The sequence below is a fragment of the Nicotiana tabacum genome, chromosome 23 (genome assembly GCF_000715075.1).
Source record: "Nicotiana tabacum cultivar K326 chromosome 23, ASM71507v2, whole genome shotgun sequence".
NCBI classification, from domain to species: domain Eukaryota; kingdom Viridiplantae; phylum Streptophyta; class Magnoliopsida; order Solanales; family Solanaceae; genus Nicotiana; species Nicotiana tabacum.
In genome coordinates, this window is record NC_134102.1 from 46,369,570 (window position 1) to 46,396,524 (window position 26,955).

Sequence of the window (26,955 nt, forward strand, 5' to 3'; positions counted from 1 at the left end):
GAAATAATCTGCTTCTGAGAATTCTCATTCTCTAAATCCATAGAACACACGAATCACCATGTCTGATCCCAACTCCACCGCCCGAATGTCTAACACGTCTCTCACACACGATCATCCCACAAGGAATACTTCTAAAATTCTTCCATGTCGCATAGCAAAACTCTAAATATAAGCAGTCAATTAACCAGGCGAGTACCGCAATACTAATGAAGCATCCATAAGTCAAACTCAGCGCGCCTTTCGAATGTACACTCTCCTCAGGCAATATCAAGTAGTAATATCATTCATCTAGTCATCTAGAACCTTCCATGTTACCTAATAATTCATGGCCCTCATTTCAAAATGGAACTGTGACCTTGCACAGCCAATCTCAATGCCACACAACACATCGCATCTATCATGCCATCTGTTACGCGGCGCCTTCCTGAAGTTCCTTGGAAGGGCGACGTAAGGCTAAGCAACCGATGTCAGTGCGGTTGCTATGCGCCAACTGAGGTCCTCGTCGTACGCTAGACTAGATTGTCAGTGCCTTACGGGAAAACCAATGTCGTGAGCAATTGAGTAGCAAAAAATGAGCAATTGATGATGAAAGCTGATGATTGTATTGATGATGATGATGAAAGCTATTACAAGATGCAATGCGGTGTCGGGGGGGAGAGACACCAGTACAGAGAATTGTTTGAATGCTTGAATGTTTGAATGCTTTGGTCCCCCTTAATAATGCTTAAAAAAATAAACCAAAGTTACATGAGTTGACCTAAGAAAGCTGTAGAAGCACACTGAAAATAAATGAAGTAAAACTACTCTATAATTACAATGAAAAGGACTTAGTCTTCTATGGAAGCAAGTCCGATGGCAGAAACTTTGTCTTGAGCATCAGGGTCTGCGCGCGCATTATTATTGACGCACGCGACACTATTTGGATCTGCCAGCGGCTGGGCGCTGGTGCTTGGCATTGGGTCTGCGCGCGGGGAACTGTCTGTGCGGGCGGTGCTATTGGCAACATGATGGTTTGTGCGCACGGTATTGTCGGTTCACGCGGCACCGATGGCATTCGCCAGCCGCTGGGCGCTGGCACTGATTATCGGTGGGGTGACAGAGGTGCATGCGCGCTTGTCACTTGGTGCTGCCGAGACCACGGGGCCGACCGTGGCGCTAGGCGTTGGGAGGCTTGTCGGGACGCCACGGGGTGCATCCAAGGGGTCATGGGTCGATGATGGAAAGCAGCCCATGACATTCTCCCCCACCTGAGTTGGCGACGTCCTCGGAGCCTTACCTGCCGGATGATGATGATTGGTCAGGCTCTTGTTGGCTGGGAGGTCTGTTCCCCTCGGTGTTGTGAGATGTCTTTCTGAATGATCTTTCATGCATTTCTGAAATGGCCTGAGGCAGCTGACATGGAAGACTGGATGGATTTTTCACCAGGCTGGTGTGTTCAGCTGGTATGTAGATTTCCCGATGTGCCTTTCAATGGAAAAAGGCCCGATGTAGCTTTTCAATAGGCGAGGATCTTGGGTCCTCTTTGCAAATAAGTTCCGCCTCGGGGTTCTTACCATCACTTTGTCCCCTGCTTGATGTTGGGCAAAGAGAAGGTTTTGTTCGGCATACCTCGTTGCCCTCTCTTGGGCTTTGACAAGATAGCTCCGCACTATCTTCAAAGTTTGCTCCCATTCTGTCGAGAAACTGGCAGCTCGATGAGATGATGGCACGTTTGGTGCATTCACATTTTGTGGGAGTAGCGGTTGCTGTCCGATAACAATTTCAAAAATGCTTTTGTTTGTATGGGCGCACTTTTGTGAATTGAAACACAACTGAACAGCATCCAGAAGCTTTACCCAATGTGTTTGTGATCCAGTTGCAAATTGGCGGAGATATTCCTCCAGCATGTCATTGAACCGGTCTGTTTGATCATATGTTTGTTGATGATGATGGCTTGAGTTGTAACTCAATTTGGATCCGAGGCAACTGAAGAGTTGGGTCCAAAATTTGCTAGTGAAGCGTGGGTCGCAGTCACTAATGATTTTGCTGGGCATAACCCAATGTTTGACAACATGAGAGAAGAAGAGTCGAGATGTATCTTCTGCCGATATGTTCTGTGGGGCTGCGATGAAGGTAACATACTTGAAAAATTGGTCTACTACCACCATGATGGTTGCATAATTTCCGACCTTGGGAAATCCTGTGATGAAATTCAGGGAAATGCTTTCCCAAGGTCTCTGTGGGATAGGTAGCGGCTCCAAGATTCCCGCTTGTGCTGAGTGATCTGACTTGTCCTTTGGGAATGCTTGACAAGTCTTCACACAATGAGGGGCGACATGAGCTGTTAGACCCCGATGATGTGATGTCTGTTTGATGATGTTGAGGGCAGCCGGAACCGTGGGTTCAGGTCTGTTGGTTCCCTCCTTTAACTACATGGCCATGATGTTTCCAGCGGCCATCTTCATGGGTATGCACGGTATGGTGCGGGGTTTGGCCCCGTTGTCTCCCATCATTAGGAGCATGTTGGCATATGGTACCGGGATGATGTTGGTCTGCCTGAGGAATTCCAATCCCACTATCAGTTCGAAGTCATCTATGATAGCTATGCGTAGGTCGAATATTCCCTTGTATGGGCCAAGCTTGATTGGCACTTCTTTGGCTATTCCACTCACTTGCTAAGATGGAGAGTTGATAGCCTTGACACGACCTTTGAATTTTTGCACTGCTAGACCGAGGTATTGCACCTGAGTTGAGGCCAGGTAGTTGTGGCTAGCACCCGTGTCTATCAATGCCCGAATAGGTCAGCCGTTTACTTTCATGTCAACGAACATTAGGGTCCTCTTTTGTGATGTGGGAGGCCTTTCGTCCACCTTTTCTTTCCCTTTCTTGTCGATTGGGAATGCGTTCTTCTTGGGGTTGCCAGCACTGGTTCACGCCAAGGTATCATGAATGGAGCCAACAAATGTGTTGAAGGCACCTACTTGTTCTGCGCCGACTGAGCCGTCCTCATCTGACTCATCATCGTCAACAGTTTGTTGAGCATTGATTTGTGTATTGGGCCATTGATTGTTCCAATGTTCCCCGCCGTAATGACGGCATTCTGATGGGGGATTTCTCCCATGATTGTTTTTGACTGATGCAACACTGTTGTTGCTTGAGGAAGGAGTTTTAGATTTGGATGCACCTCGATCTCCTCCATTTCTGTTGGGGCCACCGTTGCTAGGTTTGCTCCCGTTGTATCCCCCTCGGACAGGCGGCTAGGGCCTATCCTTCTGAGTTTCCAACTGATAATCCCCAAGGCACTCTGCAGCTTGAATGGCCTTGGGCAGAGTATCTACCCGTTGTCTTTGCAACTCCATACGAGCATGAGGTTTCAAACCTTCTATGAATGCGAACAGTTTGTATTTGTCCCCCATATCCCGTATGTTTAGCATGAGTGCGGAGAATTCACGCATGTAGTCCCGCACCAACCTGGTGTGGCAGAGTTCACGCAACTTTCTCCGTGCATTGTATTCCACATTTTCGGGGAAGAACTACAGGCGTATGGCGGCCTTCAGTTCTGCCCATGTCTGGAGAGTATCTTCACCGGCCTTGATGGCTTCATATTTGACTCGCCACCAGAGTTTTGCATCACCCTGAAGATACATGGCAACAGCTGCTACCTTTTTGGATTCTTCCAACTGTCCAACGGCATCGAAGTATTGTTCGATGTCGAAGATGAAGTTTTCCACTTCTTTAGCATCACAGGCTCCGTTGTATGGCTTGGGCTCCGAAATTTTTAGCTTTTGTGGCATGGGGGCAATGTTCATGGCACCCCTGATGTGGTTTTCGTCTCCTTCGAGCAGGCTTTGAAGGGAAGCATTGACAACATTGAGCTGGCCTGTCAAGTTGTCTATGGTTTGCTGCATGACGGTCAGTCTGTCTGCCTCTAGTTCCCGATGGGCTAAATCCTCGGCACGCTCCTGTTGGAGGTCCTCGAATTTGCCATGAATTTTGGTTGCCTCGACGGCAGCCATTTCCCGATCTTCCTCAGAGTCGTGACTGATGTTTGCTATGTCAATTTCTGCCTGCCGCATTCTGCGGTCCAGGTCATCCAACCTTTGCACTGAGCTGATTTTTAGATCAGGCAACGTATCCACGATGGGCCGTAATGCGCCAACCGTCTCTTCTAGGGTCGTGATGCGATCCTCGTAATTCACCATGGTCAGAAATGGTGATGATGATGGCAATGAGTTCCCTCGTCCGATGTCGAACCTAGGCTCTGATACCAACTGTTACGCGGCACCTTCCTGAAGTTCCTTGGAAGGGCGATGTAAGGCTAAGCAACTGATGTCAGTGCAGTTGCTATGCGCCAACTGAGGTCCTCATCGTACGCTAGACTAGATTGTCAGTGTCGTACGGGAAAACTAATGTCGTGAGCAATTGAGCAACGAAAAATGAGCAATTGATGATGAAAGCTGATGATTGTATTGATGATGATGAAAGCTATTACAAGATGCAATGCGGTGTCGGGGGAGAGACACCAGTACAGAGAATTGTTTGAATGCTTGAATGTTTGAATGCTTTGGTCCCCCTTAATAATGCTTAAAAAAATAAACCAAAGTTACATGAATTGACCTAAGAAAGCTGTAGAAGCACACTGAAAATAAATGAAGTAAAACTACTCTATAATTACAATAAAAAGGACTTAGTCTTCTATGGAAGCAAGTCCGATGGCAACAACTTTGTCTTGAGCATCAGGGTCTGTGCGCGCATGGCTGTTGGCGCGCGCGGCACTATTTGGATCTGCTAGCAGCTGGGTGCTGGTGCTTGGCATTGGGTCTGCGCGCGAGGCACTGTCTGTGCGGGCGACGCTGTTGGCAACTTGATGGTTTGTGTGCGCGGCATTGTCGGTGCGCGCGGCACTGATGGCATTTGCCAGCCACTGGGCGCTGGCACTGATTATCGGTGGGGCGACAGAGGCGCATGCGCGCTTGTCACTTCGCGCTGCCAAGACCACGGGGCCGACCGTGGCGCTAGGCGTTGGGAGGCTTGCCGGGACGCCACGGGGCGCATCCAAGGGGTCATGGGTCGATGATGGAAAGCAGCCCATGACACATCATATGAAAAGTACGAGCATATCATAATCAACTCTGAGTCACGAGCAGAATACATACTCAATCAGTCAGAAACCTTCCGTTTGATCTCACACAGGAGAAAATCACCATACGCAACATTCTCCTCTCGCTAGTAGGAAATATCCATCTCAAATTGTGGTAGAAACCATCGAGAACTCACTAAAACCCATTTGCACATAACCAAACCATCAAAACTGAACCTCTTTAACTCAACCAAGCCACGTGGGTTTCCAAATCCCAGAGTATTGACACAAAACACCTATAAAACTAACCATATCATAAGTACCCAAAGGACCGATCGTATCCATTGCCGTACTGATCCAACCTACTACCAAGTTGTCCCATTTCTCCGAGTCCCGTCCGAATTACTCTCAAGTTGACACTTCTCCTTGCCATAATACCACGATCCTTACCCAAAACTCACCACAAGAGGTCCCAACATAAGTCCACATCGCCCTAAGGCCCATAAGCCGATGTATTCCCTATTAAGCATCCCAAAAGTACCACAACCGAGACCCATACTTTGAAGAGACCTTCCGTGAATCTAAAGTTGTTTCCTTTACCTTTATGATACTGAAATATATAATCCATAATGACATAGAAATACCGCGAATCTCGACACCATTCAATGTAAATCCTAGATTCTAGTCATATACCAATCCTGAAAATTCCCAATTGCTACATATAACTCCTGAATCTATTAGAACCTTCTCGAGAGTCATCTAATATGCTCACATCTCAATTGCACCGCCCAAAAGGGCCGAACGGCCTGTGCCCCATTAGCGCAATAACACCCAAAGAAGTAGTCTGCACCTCTAAGCACCCGAGTGCATCCCTTTTCCTTAGTACATCACATCTATAAAGAAATAACAAACTCGAATCATTCTAAGATTATTATATACCCATAAAGTGTAATACATCATGCATCCAGAAATTTTCTTTCCTCGAGTCATCCTCGATTTCAACCTATGCAAGTTATAACCGATCCACAAGTATGCCTCAGACCAAACCAATACAACATGTAACCATGCAATCAAATCGTCGATAGCAGACTCCCTCACTTAGCTCAATGCCATAGAATAAAACGTCTGATAGCTCACCATACCTATACTCTATTACTGCCATAATACCGCAGTGAGATTCAACTCAATCCTTCATAAGCTCACGTAACACAAACCATATAATACATCAAATCCTTTGTTAAGCTCGCATTAATTCTCGTGACGACCAAGTCAACTATTACAACCGATCCAAACTCAAATCCCAACGTCCATACCCACTGGTAGAAAAGAAAGCCTCCACACAACATCATAAGGATCACAGATCCGTAGATTACCCCGCAGGTCATAACTCACATGCTTAGCCTCAAATTAGCATCTTCTTATACCCTTTCGCAGCCACAATTACTACGCATCTTCCTGAGTATGAACTCATCAACAAGACATGAAAATCTACTTCATTCCACAAATGAAATAACATGAAAGAATCTCTCAAAAATCTTTATAACCCAAGGTTGTATAACACATCTACATAAATCGAGCATCCAATAGTCCTTTTCACATCTCAAGCAAACTCTTCTTGTCATATTCAGACCATCCGAGCACATCCCGCAGTCACATCGTACTTCATCATATAGCCATCCAACCACTCACCGAGCCACAAATTCCACCCGTAGGAAAACTACCGGTCATATAAGTCCAAAAGCACACGCTCACACAACCGAAATCACCGTGCTCAAGCTACAGTCAAAACCCGACCTAAAGTCCTCCAGACTGGCCCGTCATCAGCACACAGAAATCACATCTCGTACATCATCCATGGAATCACAAGCCGTCGATGTACAGCTGATACCGAGCGCTCATATGCGCATATGAATACGTGGAAGGGATTCAAAGAATTACGCTTCAAACTGAATCATTGCCGCATGATAAGGAAAGAAAGATGGCAAATTTATCCTAAATGGCCTATAGCCTCTCGAAGATAGGTATGGACGTCATCATACAGATCTGCAAGACTCTAATAGACATTTGCTCATGACTTGTAGAATCTATGAACTTAGAGCTCCGATACCAACTTGTCACGACCCAAAATGATACTAGTCGTGAAGGCACCTAACCCAACCCGCTAGGTAAGCCAATTAATAATTATCCAATTTAATGAGATTTATTAAGAGAAGAAATGATAATACAACTGCTTTTATACAAAGAATTTTTCAAGGACTAGTAGTACAAATTATGAGCTTCTAAGATTTAGATTTTTACAAAACTGAATTGAAATAATTACAACATATGTTTGAAATGTAAATGAACAGAATTCGAATCTAATGTTACGAAGGACAAGTGATAGCCATAACTGGAATGCAGGTATATCTTCAAATCCATCGTCGTACACATCAACATCAGCATCCAACATCTGCACGAATGGTGCAGAAGTGTAGTATGAGTACAGCCGACCGCATGTACTCAATAAGTAACAAACCTAACCTTAGGGGGCTGCGGTGGGTTCAGGACGGCACAGACATGGATTTTTCTATTTTCTTCTTCTTCTTTTTTTTTCTTCAAATTTTGGGGTATCTTATCCTTTTTGATATTTTTCATTAGTCATCTTAGCCAAGTAGATACCAAGTGATATTCACGCACCAAGCATGCTTTGAGATTATCAAATTTGTGTTAAATAAGAACATTTTTGTTTGAGTTGAGTCCAATAGGTACTGACCTTAATTGATGTGCCGAAATGAAAGTTAAAACCAACTTTAAGGGGATGGTTAGGTATTTAGTCCTAACTATTAGAATTTCTCACATGGTTCAAACAAAAAAATATTTAATAACCAAAATTTTAGCTAATTTGGAAGTCATAAATATTAGAAAAATAATTAAATTACAATGACAATTTTGTCTAGTATAAAATTTACTTTTAATAAATGGTAAACAAGACTAATGATATTTTGCTAAGAGGTTTCGTGCTTTTAATATAACTAGTTTCTCGGCACGTGCGTTGCATGTGTATGCTCAGTTATGTAGTGCATAATTTTGTAAATTACCAGTCTCAGGATACACGCTTTGCGCGTGAACCTCGACTCAAGGAATACAAGATTTCTAGAAAATCACATAACATTATTTTAAATTCATATTTGAGTTATATAATAAAATTTAACGAAAAAATTGTAAAACTATGAAGTTGATGATTGTTGCTTTTATTTAACTAACTCAATGAAGGAAAAAGCTCTGCCCTGTAGAAGTCGTCAAAATCATAAATTTTAGTTAAGCCATAAATTAATTATTAATTATAATTATAATTTATCTGGCATGAAATGCATTTATGAATTCGTGCTTTATATATATAAATATATATTACACCCGTCTATCAAAAAGAAGTAGTGCAAATGTAGATCCTTAAATCACACTATATTAAAATTATGACAACACTTAATTAGTTGAATTTAAAGTTTTAAAATTTGATAATTTATTTATTGAAGGAATAATTTAGCCTTTTTAAAGAGTATCGAAACTTCAACTTTGTGGTAATAATTGACTTCATATAAATTACTCCATAAATTTTAGGTTGTTAGGTACCTTAAATATTTTTATTATTTTGTTAGGGTTATTCTAAATATTAGGATTTTTATACAGCACCAAATAAGGACAGACTTACTAGTCAAATTTTATTTAATTTCAAGCTCCTAAATATTAGAAAAATAGGTAAATGACGATTTTGTTTAATATAAGTTCTATTTTAAAAGTATGCTAAAATTATGAATTTATATGTGCATATAGCATTGCGAATATAGAAAAATGAGATAATATGGTTTCTTTAAAAGTGTCATATCAAAATTAAAATTTTGTAACCGGCAACGAGGACTTTTTTACAATAAATGTGCTTCTTTAACGTCAATATGCTTGATAGTTTACAATTAACTTCAAAATTCAAATATGTAGTTCATTTAAGGTTTAAATTTCAGCATTATCAAGTATAAAATATAGCTTAAAGTAGTTACCAAAAATTTAAAAACTCACCTTAACCTTTTTTAACTATAGGAAAAATACTTTAGAATAATATAGATGAAGGAAAAATATCGAATTACCTCTATTATTGTATCACTTAAGTTTTTCAAATGACAGATACTATTAAATTAAATTTTAAAAGAAAAAAGGTCTTTTAGATTCCAAGAATGTTTTATCTTAAATCATGATTTATACTGTAATAATATTTTAGAATGAGTCAACGGATGAGCAACCCATTTGTTTAATCATTGCTTCTGTTTTTACATAATAATTTTTCTTTTGGTTATAGACAGAAATTTCAGTATGTATAGAAAACATATTTTGTTTACATCTTGTACTGATATTTTTCAAGTACCAGGGTTAAATGACTTAAAAGAACTTATGATATAATTACAACTTTGCATTTCGCGTAGAATTACAGCTAAATTGCTTAACTTTCTTTGGATCTATAACACACTTCCTTCTAACACATTCATAATAAACAATGATTAGAAAGATAAACGGAACCATTCAAGATATTATCAATAGCAATTGGAAACAAATAAATATACATCACAAACCTTTGTTATAATATTTAGAGTTGATAAATTTCAATCAGAGGAAAGTGTGAGTAGCTTGGTGTTTTTACTCTTTATATATGTTTAGAACTCCTAAACCTAAAATTTTATAACAAAAGAAAGAAATACTCCTAAACCTAGAAGGATCTGAAAGCTCTCAAATTTTGACCTAAAATACTTTTGGACTTTGACCTAAAATATGTATACAAAGAGCCCTAAACCTAAAAGGAAATGAAGGTGTTCAAAAATTTTACCTAAAAGTTTTAGAAAGAATTAATGGGGTTAAATTACAGTATTATTTTTCTTTTACAAATCTATAGTTCAAATAAGGTAGAATTTAATATATAAAATTTGGTTGATTGAAGTCCTAAACATTAGGAAAATAATTAATAACTAATCCTAAATATTAGAAAAAATAAATAAATGAATATTTTGTCCAGTATGAATATTATTTTAAAAGGGTAAAAAAAAGCGACCGGTATTTCGCTAAAGACCTACATGCTTTTAATATAATATAGATAGATATAGATATATATATAAATAGATTGAAAGAAGTTATAATATTTTAAATTTCAAAAGAGGTCTAATTTTTCCTTAAAAAAATATTTCTATTAGAGTATAATTATAAATATTGAAAAAGAATGGTAAGTATATATGAAATGCCAGAGTTCTTAGTATGATACAAAACTCAAACTGATCTTAGATTATACTTTAGTTTTCTAGATTTTTTTCACTTTAGCGAAAATCATTCTCCTTATAACTATATTAAATTATTAACGTTTAACTTCACATTCCTTGCTTCAACTAACACTCAAAGATTTCATGAAAGTAACTATGATTTATATTATAACTAGTTAATTAATCCGCGCTTCGCGCGGTCAGACATTTCTTTTCTTTCTGCAAATTTAATTGATAGTTGAGAAATAAAACTTTTATGTACCATAAATAAGAAACAAATATATCATTAAGATATACTTTCCAAAATACATGAACACATGCATGCATACACATATATTCCCCTAAACTAATACTCTACAATATTTTTTTAGTATTTATTACAGAGGTAACAAATTAATCGAAATTAGTATTAAAAACTTGTATGTGCAAGTGAAAAGCAATTCACAAAGAATTGACGTGGACAAGTAAAAAAGAGTTTTACAAATACTTTACATGAGTTGTACCATCGGAATGGTGTTGACTCGACTTTCAATTTACCTTCCTATGCGTCCATGGATAAAATATTTTGTCCTTATTAAGAAATAAAGATAATTCACAACAAAAAAAGTATCATAAAAATGGAGTTCCAATTTGATGGATGCATTCGTCCATTTCCTCCAGTAGATTATTTGTCAAATAATTTTACCCAAAGAAAGTAAATAAAAAGAGAATATTAAATGAAATGCCATAAAAAGAGAACTCTAAAAGAATACATGAATGAATATTAATATATCAAGTAAATAAACAATTGAGGGGAGATGAAAAGTTTGAAACAATAAAAGAGCACATAAATGATCGTTAAAATATATAATAAATAAATAATTATAGAGAAGGAGAAAAGTTGAATAATTGTAGACTTTAAACTTCTAAAAGTTAGATAAGTGAGAAAAATGGGAGGCAAAAGGCAAAAAAAAAAAAAAAAAAAAACGTTATTATGTCACGCAGACATACAGTATGCTGTTTTTGTTTAAATTGTGTCAAGAAAGTAATATTCATTTACAGGAAAAAACTCATTGAGCAGCCACCCTCTTGCTCTTCCCCTGTTTTCCCTTCCCAATGTATGTCACCTTGTTCATGAAAAGAAATATCACATTTTCTTGTAAGTATTCCAAATTCACATCCAGTCTAAAAGAACAATCACCTAAACACGGATTTCTCTCCTCATTTTTATACTTCCATTTATCTAATAAAAAAAAGAACAATACTTTTTATAATTAAAATTGGACTTTCACAGGCGTGAAACCAAAACGCAACAACTTTACATATTCACAAGAAGATAACTGTCAAATAGTTATACTCAAAGAAAAAATAAAACAAAAATTACATAAAATCTTCCAAAGACAAATGAATATGTGATTTTTCTTCTATTATTAAAGGACTTAAAATTCAAACTCAAAATGAGAAGAGTCTCACGAAGAAGAAGAAGAAGAAAGAGGCAAAATGACTGTTTCCTTATAAGTCACAAAAAGTGTAATTTCACCCTCTACCCCTCCCCCCTCCTCCCCGCTCCATATCAATAACGAACAGGGAAAGATAATCCTATAAATATTACTAAATATTATTAACTTTACCAATATTTCTTTTTTCATATATATGCATAACCATTCGCAGAAGACCAACATAATACGAATACCAAAAGAAGCAAGTGCACACTAAACCCAGGAAAAAAAGGATATAAACAAATTTTTTTAAACAATTTTTTTTTTTTAAAAAAAATGTATGATAAGAAAAAGAAAAATAAGAAAATTTCAAATCCTACACATACAAAATATATATTCAGATCTCTAAAGTATGAGAAAACTTCACATCATACACAATTTTTGGCCGAATATATAGGCAGTATTTGTTGTCGGTTTGCCTTCGAATGTTTGAGCTTCTGTTGTATGATAATCTATCAAACACAAAAGAGCAAAATTAATCGAAACCATCAGTAATAGCAATATCTTAATTACATATAATTATACATCCTAATTTAAAATTTTAAATTAAATAGCAAAAATCTTTACGAAAGATTCTACACTACCGGACATACTGAAAGGGGTGAAATAAATAAGCAAACATATGACATTTGAAAATGATTAAAATTGGGAGATGTGGATATGCTTTTAGATCCTTTTTGTTATAAAATAAAGATTATAAAGTAAAGACAAGTATAGAGAAACTGATATATTATTCAAACTTCAAACTTCTGTACATAATGAACTGAATTCTCCTCTATTTATAAAAGAAAGGAAGCTGTTGTGTAAGCTGCTACTGCAAGCTGCTGTGTAAGCTGCTTGTAAGTTGCTGCTCTAAACTGTTGTGCCGGATATAGATAATCTTCTATCATGGGTAATATTTATCCATAACGGAGTACCACGGAGTACCGAAAGGATAAGTTTCTTCAGGAGGCTTATTTCCAATAGAGTACTAAATAGATAAATGTATCTATGGCGGAGTCTCATATGGATAAACTTCTTCAGGAAGCTTATTTACAACAGAGTACTAAATGAACATCCATAATATAATATATTCATAATACTCCCCCTTGGATGTTCATTAAAAGATAATGTGCCTCGTTAAAACCTTACTAGAAAAAATCCCGTGGGAAAAAATCCTAGTGAAGGAAAAAGAGTACACATATTTAGTAATACGCATTGCTAGATGCCTCATTAAAAACCTTATAAGGAAAACCCTGTGGGAAAAAACCTTAATAAGGAAAAAAGAGTACATCGCGTATTTTACTCCCCCTGATGAAAACTTTATTTTAAATATTTAAGTCTCCGCATTCCAATCTTGTATACCATCTTCTCAAAAGTTGAAGTTGGTAAAGATTTGGTGAATAAATCTGCCGGATTGTCACTTGAACGGATTTATTGCACATCAATGTCACCATTTTTCTGAAGATCGTGTATGTAGAATAATTTTAGTGAAATGTGCTTCGTTCTATCTCCTTTTATAAATTCTCCCTTCAATTGGGCTATGCATGCAGCATTGTCTTCGTATAAAATTGTGGGTCTTTTCTCACATTCCAAATCACATTTTTCTCGAATAAAATGAATTATTGATCTCAACCATACGCATTCCCTACTTGCTTCATGAATGGCTATTATTTCAGCATGATTTGAAGAAGTAGCAACAATAGATTGTTTTGTGGAGCGCCATGATATGATAGTACCTCCACATGTAAACACGTACCCGGTCTGAGATCTAGCTTTATGGGGATCAGATAAATAACCTGCATCTGCATAACCAACAAGATCTGCACTATCTTTGTTAGCATAAAACAAACTCATATCAAGAGTTCCCTTTAAATATCCCAATATATGCTTAATCCCGTTCCAATGTCTCCGTGTAGGAGAAGAGCTATATCTTGCTAGTAAATTAACAGAAAATGCTATGTCAGGCCTTGTAGCATTAGCAAGATACATAAGTGCACCAATTGCACTGAGATAGGGTGTTTCAGGACCCAGGAGTTCCTCATCCTCTTCTGGAGGTCGGAACGGGTCCTTATTCACTTCAAGTGATCGAACAACCATTAGTGTACTCAATGGGTGCACTTTGTCCATGTAAAAGCGTTTTAAGACCCTTTTCTGTATAGGCATATTGATGCATAAAGATCTCATTTGCTAAATATTCAATTTGCAGCCCAAGACAAAGTTTTGTCTTTCCAAGATCTTTCATCTCAAATTCTTTCTTAAGATATTCAATTGCCTTTTGGAGCTCTTCTGGAGTTCCAACGAGATTTATGTCATCAACATAAACAGCAAGTATAACAAATTCTAATGCCATTTTCTTTATAAAAATACATGGACAAATAACATCATTTATGTAACCCTCTTTCAACAAATATTCACTGAGGCGATTATACCACATGCGCCCAGATTGTTTTAAACCGTACAAAGATCTTTGTAATCTGATTGAGTACATTTTTCGAGATTTTGAATATGCTTCAGGCATTTTAAATCCTTCAGGGATTTTCATGTAAATCTCATTATCAAGTGACCCGTACAGATAAGCCGTAACCACATCCATCATATGTATTTCAAGCCTTTCACGTAAGGCTAAACTGATGAGATATCGAAATGTTATAGCATCCATAACGGGTGAATATGTTTCTTCATAATCGACTCCAGGTCGTTGTGAGAATCCTTGTGCGACAAGGCGAGCCTTGTATCTTTCAACTTCATTTTGCTCATTCCTTTTTCGCAAAAAAACCCATTTATGACCAACTGGTTTTATACCAGCAGGTGTTTGGACTACTGGTCCAAAGACCTCTCTTTTAGCAAGTGCGTTCAATTCTGATTGAATTGCCCCTTACCATTTTGACCAATCAGATCTTTGTTGACATTCTTCGACAGATTGGGGTTCAAAATCCTCACTATCTTGCATAATGTTAAGTGCAATATTATATGCAAAAATATTATCCACCACTATTTCAGATCGATTTAAATTAATCCCATCACCAGTAGAACTTATTAAAAGTTCTTCGCTCACTTGAGTCTCGGGTTTATTGATTTCTTCAGGAATCTCATAACTAATCAGATCTTGGGTCTCTTCAGGAGATCCCTTCATAATATCATTTTGATCATTTGTCGATTTTATTTTTCTAGGATTTCGATCCTTAGAACCCATAGGCCTACCACGCTTCAGGCGTGCTTTAGGTTCACTGGCTCTCATGCTAATAGATGGTCCTGCTGGGACATCAATTCGGATAGGCACATTCTCTGCAAGGATATGTGACTTAGTTATCCTTTTCAAATCAGTAAATGCGTCTGGCATTTGATTTGCTATATTCTGTAAATGGATGATCTTTTGGACCTCCTGATTACATATAGGGTTACATGGATCAAAGTGAGATAATGATAAAACTTTTCACACAATTTCTCTTTTGATTTCTTTTTTCTCTCTCCCTAATTGTGGGAAATTTATTTTATCAAATCGACAATATGCAAATCGAGCAGTAAATAAATCTCCAGTCAATGGTTCAAGATAGCGAATAATAGAGGGTGATTAAAACCCAATATATATTCCTAACCTTCTTTGGGGGCCCATCTTACTGCGCTGTGGTGGTGCTACTGGCACATATACAGCATATCCAAAAATTCGTAGATGGGCAATATTTGATTCATGACCAAAAACTAATTGTGACGGAGAATATTTATTATAATGTGTTGGTCTGAGACGGATAAGTGATACTGCGTGCAAGATAGCATGGCCCCAAACAGTAGTGGGCAATTTTGTTTTCATAAGTAATGGTCTTGCTATCAATTGCAGTCGTTTAATAAATGACTCTGCAAGGCCATTTTGAGTATGAACATAAGCTACCGGATGTTCAACTTTTATCCCAACTGATAGACAGTAATCATCAAAAGCTTGAGATGAGAATTTTCCAGCATTATCAAGGCGAATAGACTTTATAGGATAATCTGGGAATTGTGCCCTTAATCGAATTATTTGGGCTAATAACTTTGCAAACGCCAGGTTGCGAGATGATAATAGGCACACATGAGACCATCTTGAAGATGCATCTATTAGGACCATAAAATATCTAAACAACCCACTTGGTGGGTGAATAGGTCTACATATATCCCCATGTATATGTTCTAAGAAGGTAGGGGACTCAATGCCAACCTTCATTGGTGATGGTCTAGTGATCATTTTGCCTTGATAACAAGCATCACAAGAAAATTCATTATTTGTAAGAATCTTCAGGTTCTTTAATGGATGCCCACTCGAATTTTCAGTAATTCGTCTCATCATTATTGATCCAGGATGGCCCAAACGGCCATGCTAAAGCACAAAAGTATTTGAATCAGTAAACTTCTGGTTTACAATAGAGTGTGCTTCAACTATACTAATCTTTGAATAATATAAGCCAGAAGATAAAGTTGGTAACTTTTCTACAATGCATTTCTGGCCAGAAATATTCTTTGTAATACAAAGATATTCCACATTCATTTCATCTATTGTCTCAACATGATACCCATTTCGGCGGATATCTATAAAACTCAACAAGTTTCTTCGGGACTTGGAGGAGTACAATGCATTATCGATAATAAGTTTTGTTCCCTTAGACAGAAATACAATAGCTCTTCCGGAGCCTTCAATCAAACTTATATTACCAGAAATTGTAGAAATATTTACTTTTCCTTATGCAAATAAGAAAAGTATTTCTGATCTTTGAATATGGCATGCGTTGTTCCACTATCAACTACACAAATATCTTCATGATTGGTCTTTGATCCAAACATAATTTGAGGATTATCCATATTATTCAAAATGACATAAACAAAATAAATATGATAATAAATATTATAACTTTTATTTATGTACAACAATTACATAACTTTACTATAAATAACAAAAATTAAAATATTTACATCTCTACAGATTCACTACCGATCACATGACTTGTTTCTCCTTCTGGGAGTGCAAAGTAATCAGCTACATCCAAATGCATGAAGTCTAAATTATCTTCAGAAATAAAATTTGCTTCAGCATTTTTCTCTGTCTTCTTCAGGGAGGCTTGATACAGCTCAACCAGGTGCTTTGGCGTATGACATGTACGTGACCAGTGCCCTTTTCCTCCACATCTATAGCATGCATTTTCTGGCTTTGCTGCTTGCACCGCTTCATGCTTTTGTTCCTTCCTTTTCCACTACTGGTGGTGAGGAGGTTTCTTTGGTGCATTGTTATTACCATGATTAGAGTTTCCTCCCCGACCACGGCCATGACCACGACTGGGGCCACGTCCTCTTCCACGTTTAGCTTGGTAGAAGTTCGTCTCATTCACTTCAGGGAATGGACAAGAACCAGTAGGTCGGCTTTCATGGTTTTTCATTAATAGCCCATTATGTTGCTCGGCTACAAGAAGATGTGAGATAAGTTCAGAATACTTTTTGAATCCCATCTCTCGATATTGCTGCTGCAGGAGCATATTCGAGGCATGAAAAGTGGTGAAAGTTTTCTCCAACATATCATGATCAGTAATATTATCACCACATAGTTTCAATTGGGAAATAATTCTGAACATAGCAGAATTATACTCACTGATAGATTTAAAATCTTATAGCCTTAGATGAGTCCAATCATAATGTGCCTGTGGAAGAACGACCATCTTCAGGTGGTCATATCTATCTTTCAAATTACTTCACAGTATGACTGAATCTTTAACAGTAAGATATTCCATTTTCAGGCCCTCATCAAGGTGATGGCGTAAGAATATCATTGCTTTGGCACGGTCTTGGTTTGATGCCTGATTTTTATCTTTGATGGTGTCTGCCAGACCCATCGCATCAAGATGAATTTCGGCATCAAGCACCCCAAGACATGTAGCTTTTGCCCGATATATCCAAGGCTACAAACTCAAGTTTAGAAAGATTTGACATTATTTAGAAAAAGAAAGTTCGTACCTCTGATACTTTCAAAGTATTTTCTCGAGATGTCAGAGTCTCGTGCTGATAACGTGTTATAAAATAAAGATTATAAAGTAAAGACAAGTATAGAGAGAAACTGATATATTATTCAAACTTCAAACTTCTGTACATAATGAACTGAATTCTTCTCTATTTATAGAAGAAAGGAAGCTGCTGTGTAAGCTGCTACTGCAAGCTGCTGTATAAGCTGCTACTGCAAGCTGTTGTGTAAGCTGCTGCTCTAAGCTGCTTGTAAGCTGTTGTGTAAGCTGCTGCTCTAAACTGTTGTGCCAGATATAGATAATCTTCTATCATGGGTAATATTTATCCATAACAGAGTACCACGGAGTACTGAAAGGATAAGCTTCTTCAGGAGGCTTATTTCCAATAGAGTACTAAATAGATAAATGTATTTATGGCGGAGTCTCGTATGGATAAATTTCTTCAGGAAGCTTATTTACAACGGAGTACTAAATGAACATCCATAATATAATATATTCATAACACTTTTTTTCTTTTCTTCTTTTTTTTAAAACATTGTTTTTTGGGTGATGAGACTTTTGGGCTTTATAGTTGATATTTGATAGAAAAATGTATGTGAGGCTTCTGAAGTTCCACCAGAAAGAAACGATTCTTTATTTGGGTTAATTTAACTAAAGGCCATCCAACTTATCTTTTATTTCACAAAAGTCATTTATCTATTTTTCATCACTTAAAAGTCACTTAACTTTACATTTATAACTTAAAGTCATTCTAGTTCAAAACCTATAAGATATTCAATAAAAAATATGATATGGCATTACATTTAATTAAAGAATCTAACAATAATGCCACATAAGCTTAAATAGACCATATCTAAGTCGCCATTTGATTGAAACAAGTTCCGTGCTGCTCACCACTCCTCGAGGCCAAGGACGGGGTCCCATTTCTTCCTCATCCCGATTTCGGCCGGTTTTTTGAATATTAGTTTTAATTTATTTTATATGAAAAACCGACCGATTTCGGTCGGTTTCTTAAAAAATAAATTTCACGTGATTCTAAAATAGTTTCCCGCATTTTTGCGCCAAAAAACCGACCGAAGTCCGTCGGTTTTGTAAAAAAATAAAAAATAAAATATTTTGGAAAACCGACCGACTTCAGTCGGGTTTTTTGGGCGTATTTTTGAACTACCGAAGTCGGTCGGTTGGCCGCGGTCGGTTTTGGCCGAATTTTTAGTAGTGAACTTCTACTATGCAATTTCATTGTTGGTGTTTCTTATCAATATTTTTGACTTTAATGGAATAGTAATTTGTGAAAATAGGTTTTTATTAACTTGTTGTTCTTGTCTGTTAATGGTACATTTATATGTTATGTGAGATTGAAGTCCGTCGATTTTCCAATTTTTTTTACTAAACTGACCGAATTTGGCGCAAAAATGCGAGAAACTATTTTAGAATCCCGCGATTTTTTTTTTTAAGAAACCGACCGAAATCGGTCGGTTTTTCATATAAAATAAATTAAAACTAATATTCAAAACACCGACCGAAATCGGGATGAGGAAGAAATGGATCTAACTTAGATATGGTCTATTTAAGCTTATGTGACATTATTGTTAGATTTTTTAATTAAATGTAATGCTGTGTCATATTTTTTATTGGATATTTTATAGGTTTTGAACTAGAATGACTTTTAAGTTATAAAGGTAAAGTTGGGTAACTTTCAAGTGATAAAAAATAGATAAATAATTTTTGTGAAATAAATAATAAATTGGATGACCATGTGTGAAATTAAACCTTCTTTATTTACGAGGCGTTTCAATTTTGAATGGGTGGAAACGGTTGTTCACTTGATAATGAATTGTGGCATTTATACATTAAATTGGACATAAAGAATAAGAGAAAAAGGGCAAAAAATCAAGATAAAGGATAAATATGAATGCTGGGCAATGAGATGCGACACATCATTCTTTTTTTGCTCAGATATAGATATAGATATTAAAATTTTTTACTTACCAAATAAATAAATTTCAGGAACGTTTGTGCATAAAAATGTTTGACGGGAAATTATTTTCCATAGCAAACAAGCTCAGTCTCTGTCTTGGTTGTATTCGGACCCAAAACCTGCTTTTTATTTCGTTTCCTGAATAGTAGTAGTTAAAAGCAAAATCCAAGAGTGAGAACAAGAAGAAAACCGTCCACTGGAATTTCAACTGAGAAGAAAAGGATGCTGCGAGCTCCGACTCCAACCAGTCATTCAAATCAAGCCAGACCAGAAATGGAGCAGCCGCCGCCCCCGCCCCCGCCCCCGCCCCAGTTGAGGTCTTCTTCTTCTTCCTCAGTTTTCAGAAGCCACCATCATCAGTTTCATCCTTCTCGACCCGCCATCCTTGATCTCTTTAACCTCTACTTAGGACTGGTAATCTATCTTTAATTTCATATTTGCCCCTTTTTTGAAAAAAAATCCCCCCCAAATTTAATCACTATTCCATTCTTGAAGTTTTTGTTTCGTTGCAAAGTTTATTTTCTTTTTCAATGTTCTTTCGCAGAAAAATTCTGGGCAAAAATCAGATGATTCTATTAGAGAACCTCCGTAAGTGTTGTCTTTTCTTTCTGACATGTATAATTTGGCTGTAGTTTGAAGCACTATCTTGCGCATGAATTAAATATTTTTCATTGTTTATGACTTTTATAAGCTTAACAGCTTAACTATATACATCTGTCTCCAAATTTGTTAAGATCGAAGATAAAGAAGACACAAATTTAACGTGGTTCGGTCAAGGTGACCTACGTCCACAAGCGGAGAGTAACAATTTTATTATACCAACAAGAGTACAAAAGAGAGTACAAAATTAGAGTAAATACTCTAATTAGTCCCAAATACCCCAAGAGAATAACCTCACAAGATCACTCCAAAGAAAGGATTCACACAAGTGTTTTCCAACACTCACTCTCTTACAAAATACTCTATAATGAAATAAAGGAGGAGAAAGAAAGGCAAGAGTGAAAAGCACTTGAATTGATGTGTTTTCAAATGAGGAGAAACTCCTCTATTTATAGCAAGAAATCCTTGGCCTAATAATAGATATTATGTCATGGCAAATGTCATGATCCACAAATTTGTTATAATGGATATTATGTCACGACAAATGTTATGAACCACAAATTTGTTATAATTGATATTATGTCATGGCAAATGTCATGAAAATTTGGCCATATTACTAATCTCCACCTTGGCCTAATTTCGGCTTATATATAGTAAATTTGCTCCACCTTCCCCGCAAAAACCCCAATGGGCAAAATCATTCTTCATAAATGCCAATCAAGTTCAGGCAAAGCTTGAACTTGGACACTGGAAGAGGTTTTGTGAACATGTCAGCAGGATTGTCTCTAGTGTTGATCTTCTGAACATAGACTTTTTTTTCAGCAATGGTTTCTCGGATGAAATGATACTTTATATCAATGTGCTTCGTCCTCTCATGATACATTTGATCTTTAGTCAAGTGAATGACACTTTGACTATCACAGAAAATGGTAATACCACCTTGGTGTAAACTGAGTTCCGCAAATAGACCCTTCAACCATAAAGCTTCTTTGATCGCCTCGGTCACTGCCATATATTCTGCTTCGGTAGTAGATAAAGCTACTACATATTGTAATGTAGCTTTCCAACTAATAGCGCAACCCCCGATGCAAAATACATAGCCTGTCAGTGATCTTCTTTTGTCAAGATCACCTGCATAATCTGAGTCTACAAAACCAACCAAAGTGTTAGTATTTCTCCCAAACTCCAAACATGTGTTTGAAGTACCTCGCAAGTATCTGAGAATCCATTTCACAGCATGCCAACGTGCTTTACCAGGGCAAGCCATATACCGGCTTACCACGCTCACTGCTTGTGAAATGTCTGGACGTGTACAAACCATTGCATACATAATAGTGCCGACTGCACTGGAATAAGGAACCTGTGCCATGTACCTCTCTTCTTCCTCTGATTGCGGGAGCAGCTGATAACTTAAAATGAGCAGCAAGAGGGGTACTAACTGGTTTAGCATCTTTTATGCCAAACCTCTCCAAGACTTTCTCCAAGTACTTCTTCTGGGTCAGAAATAGCTTGTTGGCTTTTCGATCTCTTTTGATCTCCATGCCAAGGATTTTCTTAGCTGCTCCCAAATCTTTCATCTCAAATTCACTTTTCAGCTGACTTTTCAAATTGTGAATTTCTGTTAAATCCTTAGCAGCAATGAGCATGTCATCAACATATAATAATAGGTACACAAATGAACCATCATTTAACTTCCGAAAGTAAACACAACTATCATACATGCTCCTCGAATAACCATGACCCAACATAAAGGAATCAAACCTTTTATACCATTCTCTTGGAGACTGCTTTAATTCGTACAAGGATTTCTTCAACAAGCAAACATGATCTTCTTTTCCTTCAATTTCAAATCCTTCGGGTTGATGCATGTATATTTGTTCCTCAAGTTCGCCATGTAAGAAAGCTGTCTTAACATCAAGTTGTTCTAATTCCAAATCATACATGACAATGAAGGCAAGCAAGACACGAATAGAGCTATGTTTAACAACAGGTGGGAAAATATCATTAAAACAGTGTTTAAAAAAGCGCCCGCTTCCTCGCTTTAAGCGAGAAGCGAGGCGAAGCGTGAAGGGCAGCGCTTCAGCAAAGTAAAAGCGACCGCTTCTCTGTAAAAAGCGAGAAGCGGGGAAAGCGAAGCGAAGCGAAGAAGCGTCTGCTTCTCTGTTTTAAAATACCCAACCCGTTTTAAACACTGGTCTGGACTTCTTCAACAACAGCGACTAGGGTTCAACTTCCAACAACATCAACTTTTCTTATTCATCTACTTCTGATTTCCGAAAGAATCTCAAAGCATCAACTAGGGTTGTTTCTTCTTCAACTTCAAGTTCAAGACTTCAACAGGTATGTTCTGAATTTCTGATTTTCATTCTTCTTCTTCTTCTTCTTTTTCTTTTTCTTTCTAAACGTCCAAAAAGCGGCGAAAAGCTGGCGAATTTTTTCTAGAAAATTACTGCCCAATTTTTCCAGTTTTTGACAGAGAATTCCTCTAATTTTTTATATCCTTTATTCTTAGTTCTTATTGCCTTTCTTATGTGTTATGTTGTTGTTCTTTTAATGACGCCAAAAGAAGATAGGAAAGACCCGGCTTGGGCTTACTCTGAAAGAGTTTGCGAGACCAACAAGATGGCAATTAGATGTCTTTTTTATGACAAGATTTCAAATGGGGGAATCTATCGTCAAAAAGCGCATCTAATCGGTGGGGATCCAAATGTCGCATCTTGTCCTAAAGTTTCGTCGCATGTGAAGGAAGATTTGAAAGCATTCCTTAAAAAAAAAAAGAGAGTTAAAGACTCAAATGATTCATGAACAAGAACTGTATAATCTTGATGACGATGATGAAACTGAAGAAGGTGACGATGCTTCGTCGCTTCCACCAAAATCACAAAAGCGGGGAAGGATGTAACCAATGTCTTCTAGTTGTGGATCTACTGGCAAGACCAAAGGTCCTATGGATTGTTACTTCCCGTAAAAATCTGGAGATAAGGAAGCACAAAGTGGTAATCCTCAAATTGATGCCAAAGCGATTTTGAGGGATCGTGCAGTTACAATGTTTGCGCGATGGATGTATGATGCAGGTCTTCCTTTTAATTGTGTTAATTATACTGACACTTTTTCTACTTTTATTGAGGCCGTAGGCCAATATGGTCCTAGAATGAAGCCTCCAACTTATCATAAAGTTAGAGTGTCATATCTAAAAAAAGAGGTGGCAGAGGTGAGCAAAATCGTGGAGGAGAACAAAGTAGAATGGAACAAGTTTGGTTGTTCCATTATGATGGATAAATGGACGGCGAGAAATGGAAAAATGATCATCAATATCTTGGTGAATTCTCCTAAGGGAAGCCTGTTTCTTGAGTCCGTTGATGCAAGCGACTCTTCGACTGATTCAACCAAAATGTACTCCTTGTTCAAGAGTACAATTGACTCGAGCAGAAAATGTTGTTCAAGTTGTCACGGACAACGCCGGTGAAAATGTTAAAGCTGGTGATTTGATGTCTGCTGGGTAACCGCATATTTATTGGACTCCGTGTGCAGCACATTCCATTAATTTGATCTTCGGTGACATTTTCAAGGAAAGACCCTTCAATTCAGTCTTTAATCAGGCAATTAGAGCGCATTCCTATATTGTTCAAAGGCCTTTGTTATTGAATATGATGAAGAGATTCACTAAACAAAGAAGCTTGGTGAAACCTGCAAAGACAAGATTTGCTACTGCTTTGTTGACTTTGCATAGGATGTATGAGTAAAAAAGCAATTTGAAAAAGTTGTTTGTTTCAGATGAGTACACTAACAGTGCCTATGGAAGGGAAGCTCGAGGGAGAGAATCTGCAGATGTTATACTTTCTCCTTCATTCTGGAACAATGTGGTTCATGCATTGAAGATTGGTGGTCCTTTAGTTAAAGTGTTTCGTTTGGTGGATGGGGAGCAAAGGCCACCAATGGGCTACCTGTACGAAGCAATGGATAGGGCAAAAGAGGCTATTCAAGCCTCTTTTAGTGATCAAAGAAAATACAAAAGAGTCTTTGAGATCATAGATAAAAGGTGGGATAGTAAGCTTCATAGCCCTTTGCATGCAGCTGGACTTGTTTTGAACCCGGAACTGTTTTATGACAATGAAGAGAGGATTCTAGGAGATGAACCTTTGTGGAATGGATACTATGAATGTATTGAGAAGTTGATACCTGAAGAATCAGTGCAAGATAAAATAACAGAGCAATTTAGTATTTATAGGAATGCTGAGCAACCTTTTGGAAAAAATATGGCGATTAGACAAAGAAAGACAGAAGTCACCAGGTGAGCGAGTGTTTATATGTTGTTTTATAGTTAATAAGTTATTTCTTTATCAATATTATGTTTTGAAAATTTGTTCTACTTCTACAGTTGAATGGTGGAAGCAATATGGCCATTCCACTCCAGATTTACAAAAGTTTGCCATCAAGGTTCTAAGTCTAACATGTAGCTCATCCGGGTGTGAAAGGAATTGGAGCGTGTTTGAACATGTAAGAACTAAGAAGAAAGATTTAGTATATTGAGATAATTAAATTATATCTCAATTGTCCTAATCTTACTAATTACTTATTATTTGCAGATTCATACCAAAAGAGGAACAAACTAACCTTGAAGCGTCTCAATGATCTAGTATTCATTAAGTACAATAGAACATTGAGGCGTCGTTACATCGCTCGCAATGTAATTGATCAAATTAGTTTGGACAACATCGATGATGCTAATGAATGGCTAACTGGAGTCCCGGAAGATCATGCAGATGAAGAGGTATTTGAGGAAACTTCTGATTTCACTTGGGGTGATGCTGCGGAGGCGCGTGGAATTGGGGAGAGGATTTATGGTTTGAGGGGGAGTACCTCAACTTCACAGAGGAAGGGAAAAAAGGCAGCTACTTTGTCCCTAGTTGATGAAGAAGAAGAAGTTGAAGAAGATGACGAGCAATATAATAATGATTGTGGAATACAAGAATTTGACAATCTTGTAGAAGAATAGGATGCTCATTTTGTTCTTTAATTGATGCTATTATTTAGTTTTTACATTGAAGTATTGAACATTTGCTTACAATTACATGTGTTGTCTATGCAGTATTTATTTTAATTTTTTTTTTAAAATTGCGCTTCACTTCAAAAAAGCGAGCGTTTCGCTTCTCGCTTCTCGCTTTAAGCGAAATGGGGGTTGTTACCTTTTCTCGCTTCAAGGAAAATGTACTTTTTAGCCCTTAGCTCTAATTTTCCATCATTTACATGCATGTATGCAGGGCAACCAAATATCTTTAAAATCAGAATAATTAGCAGGAGTACCTGACCACATTTCCTCTCGAGTTTTAAAGTTCAAAGGTGCAGAAGGAGCTCGGTTGACAATATAACAAGCTGTAGAGATAGCTTCTGCCCAAAAGGCGTTTGTCAACCCAGCATTTGAAATCATGCAACGAGCCCTTTTCAAAAGAGTTCTATTCATTCTTTCTGCCACACTATTTTGCTGAGGTGTCATTCTCACAGTACGATGTTGAGCAATTCCTTCATTCTTGCAAAATTCGTTGAATTCATCATTACAAAATTCCAAGCCATTATCTGTTCTAAGCCGCTTAACCTGTTTTCCTGTTTGCTTCTCAATCAAAACTTTCCATTGTTTGAAATTTAAGAAAACATTACTTTTATTTTTCAGGAAATAAACCCAAACTTTCCTTGAATAATCATCAATGAAAGTTAACATATACCTGGCACCACCTTTTGATGGGGTACATGAAGGACCCCAAAGATCTGAATGAATGTAATCCAAAGTACCTTTTGTTCTATGAATCGCTGGAGATTTGAAGCTGACTGTTTTCTGCTTCCCGAACACACAATGTTCACAGAACTCCATATTTCCGGTACTTTGGCCACATAAGAGACCTCTTTTACTGAGAATGGAAAGACCTTTTTCACTCATATGCCCCAATCACATAATGCCACAATTTGGTGATGTCAGAATCTGATTTATCTGATATTGAAACTGCAGCAGCACCTGTAACAGTATATATACCATAGTATACAACGTACCAGATCTGCGTGCCTTCATGATCACAAGAGCACCATGAGAAATTTTCAGAACTCCACCTTCACCTATGTACTTGCACCCAAGAAATTCTAGAGTGCCCAAAGAGATGAAATTTTTCTTCAAGTCAGGAACATGTCTAACATCGGTGAGAGTTCTCACCACACCATCGTGCATTTTGTTTCGGACTGTACCTTTTCCAATAACTTTGCAGGCAGCATTGTTGCCCATCAAGACAACTCCACCTCTAATAGATTCATATGTGGTAAATAAATCCCGACTGGGACACATATGATAAGAACAACCCGAATCTAAAATCCACTTATTGTTAGATTTGAAACTATTATTAGTTGCTAAAAAAATAGTTCCCTCAGTCTCATCAGCAGCTACACTTGCTTCGGCAGTGTCAGTATTTTTGTGCTCATTTTTGTTTTCTGTATGCTTTTCTTTGTTTTTCAATTTAAAGCATTCAGAAATAATGTTATCTTTCTTATGACAATATTTGCATATGACATTTCTGTATCTGTATTTTGACCTTGATTTAGGTTTCTCACTATTTAAATCTTTCTT

At 37.5% G+C, this 26,955-nt stretch overlaps 1 protein-coding gene and 1 long non-coding RNA gene across 5 annotated transcripts in view; both read left to right on the forward strand.

Moving 5' to 3' along the window:
- The first annotated feature begins 19,787 nt into the window (after positions 1-19,787).
- Positions 19,788-26,955, forward strand: part of LOC107760529 (mediator of RNA polymerase II transcription subunit 23) — a 65,672-nt gene continuing 58,504 nt past the window's right edge. For 3 of the 4 annotated variants that reach the window (XR_012706008.1, XM_075246475.1, XM_075246476.1), the window contains exons 1-2: positions 19,788-20,162; positions 20,293-20,336. Coding sequence is in view for 3 of the 4 variants with exons in the window: in XM_075246475.1 (XP_075102576.1) it covers positions 19,971-20,162; positions 20,293-20,336 (236 nt within the window). In the remaining variant the exon portion in view is untranslated. The remainder of the gene's footprint in view (positions 20,163-20,292; positions 20,337-26,955) is intronic. The other variant, XM_075246477.1, reaches the window with a different exon arrangement.
- On the forward strand, positions 20,343-25,463 carry LOC107789720 (uncharacterized). The gene is made up of 2 exons (XR_012706009.1): positions 20,343-24,639; positions 24,727-25,463. It is a non-coding gene; the product is annotated as an uncharacterized LOC107789720 (long non-coding RNA).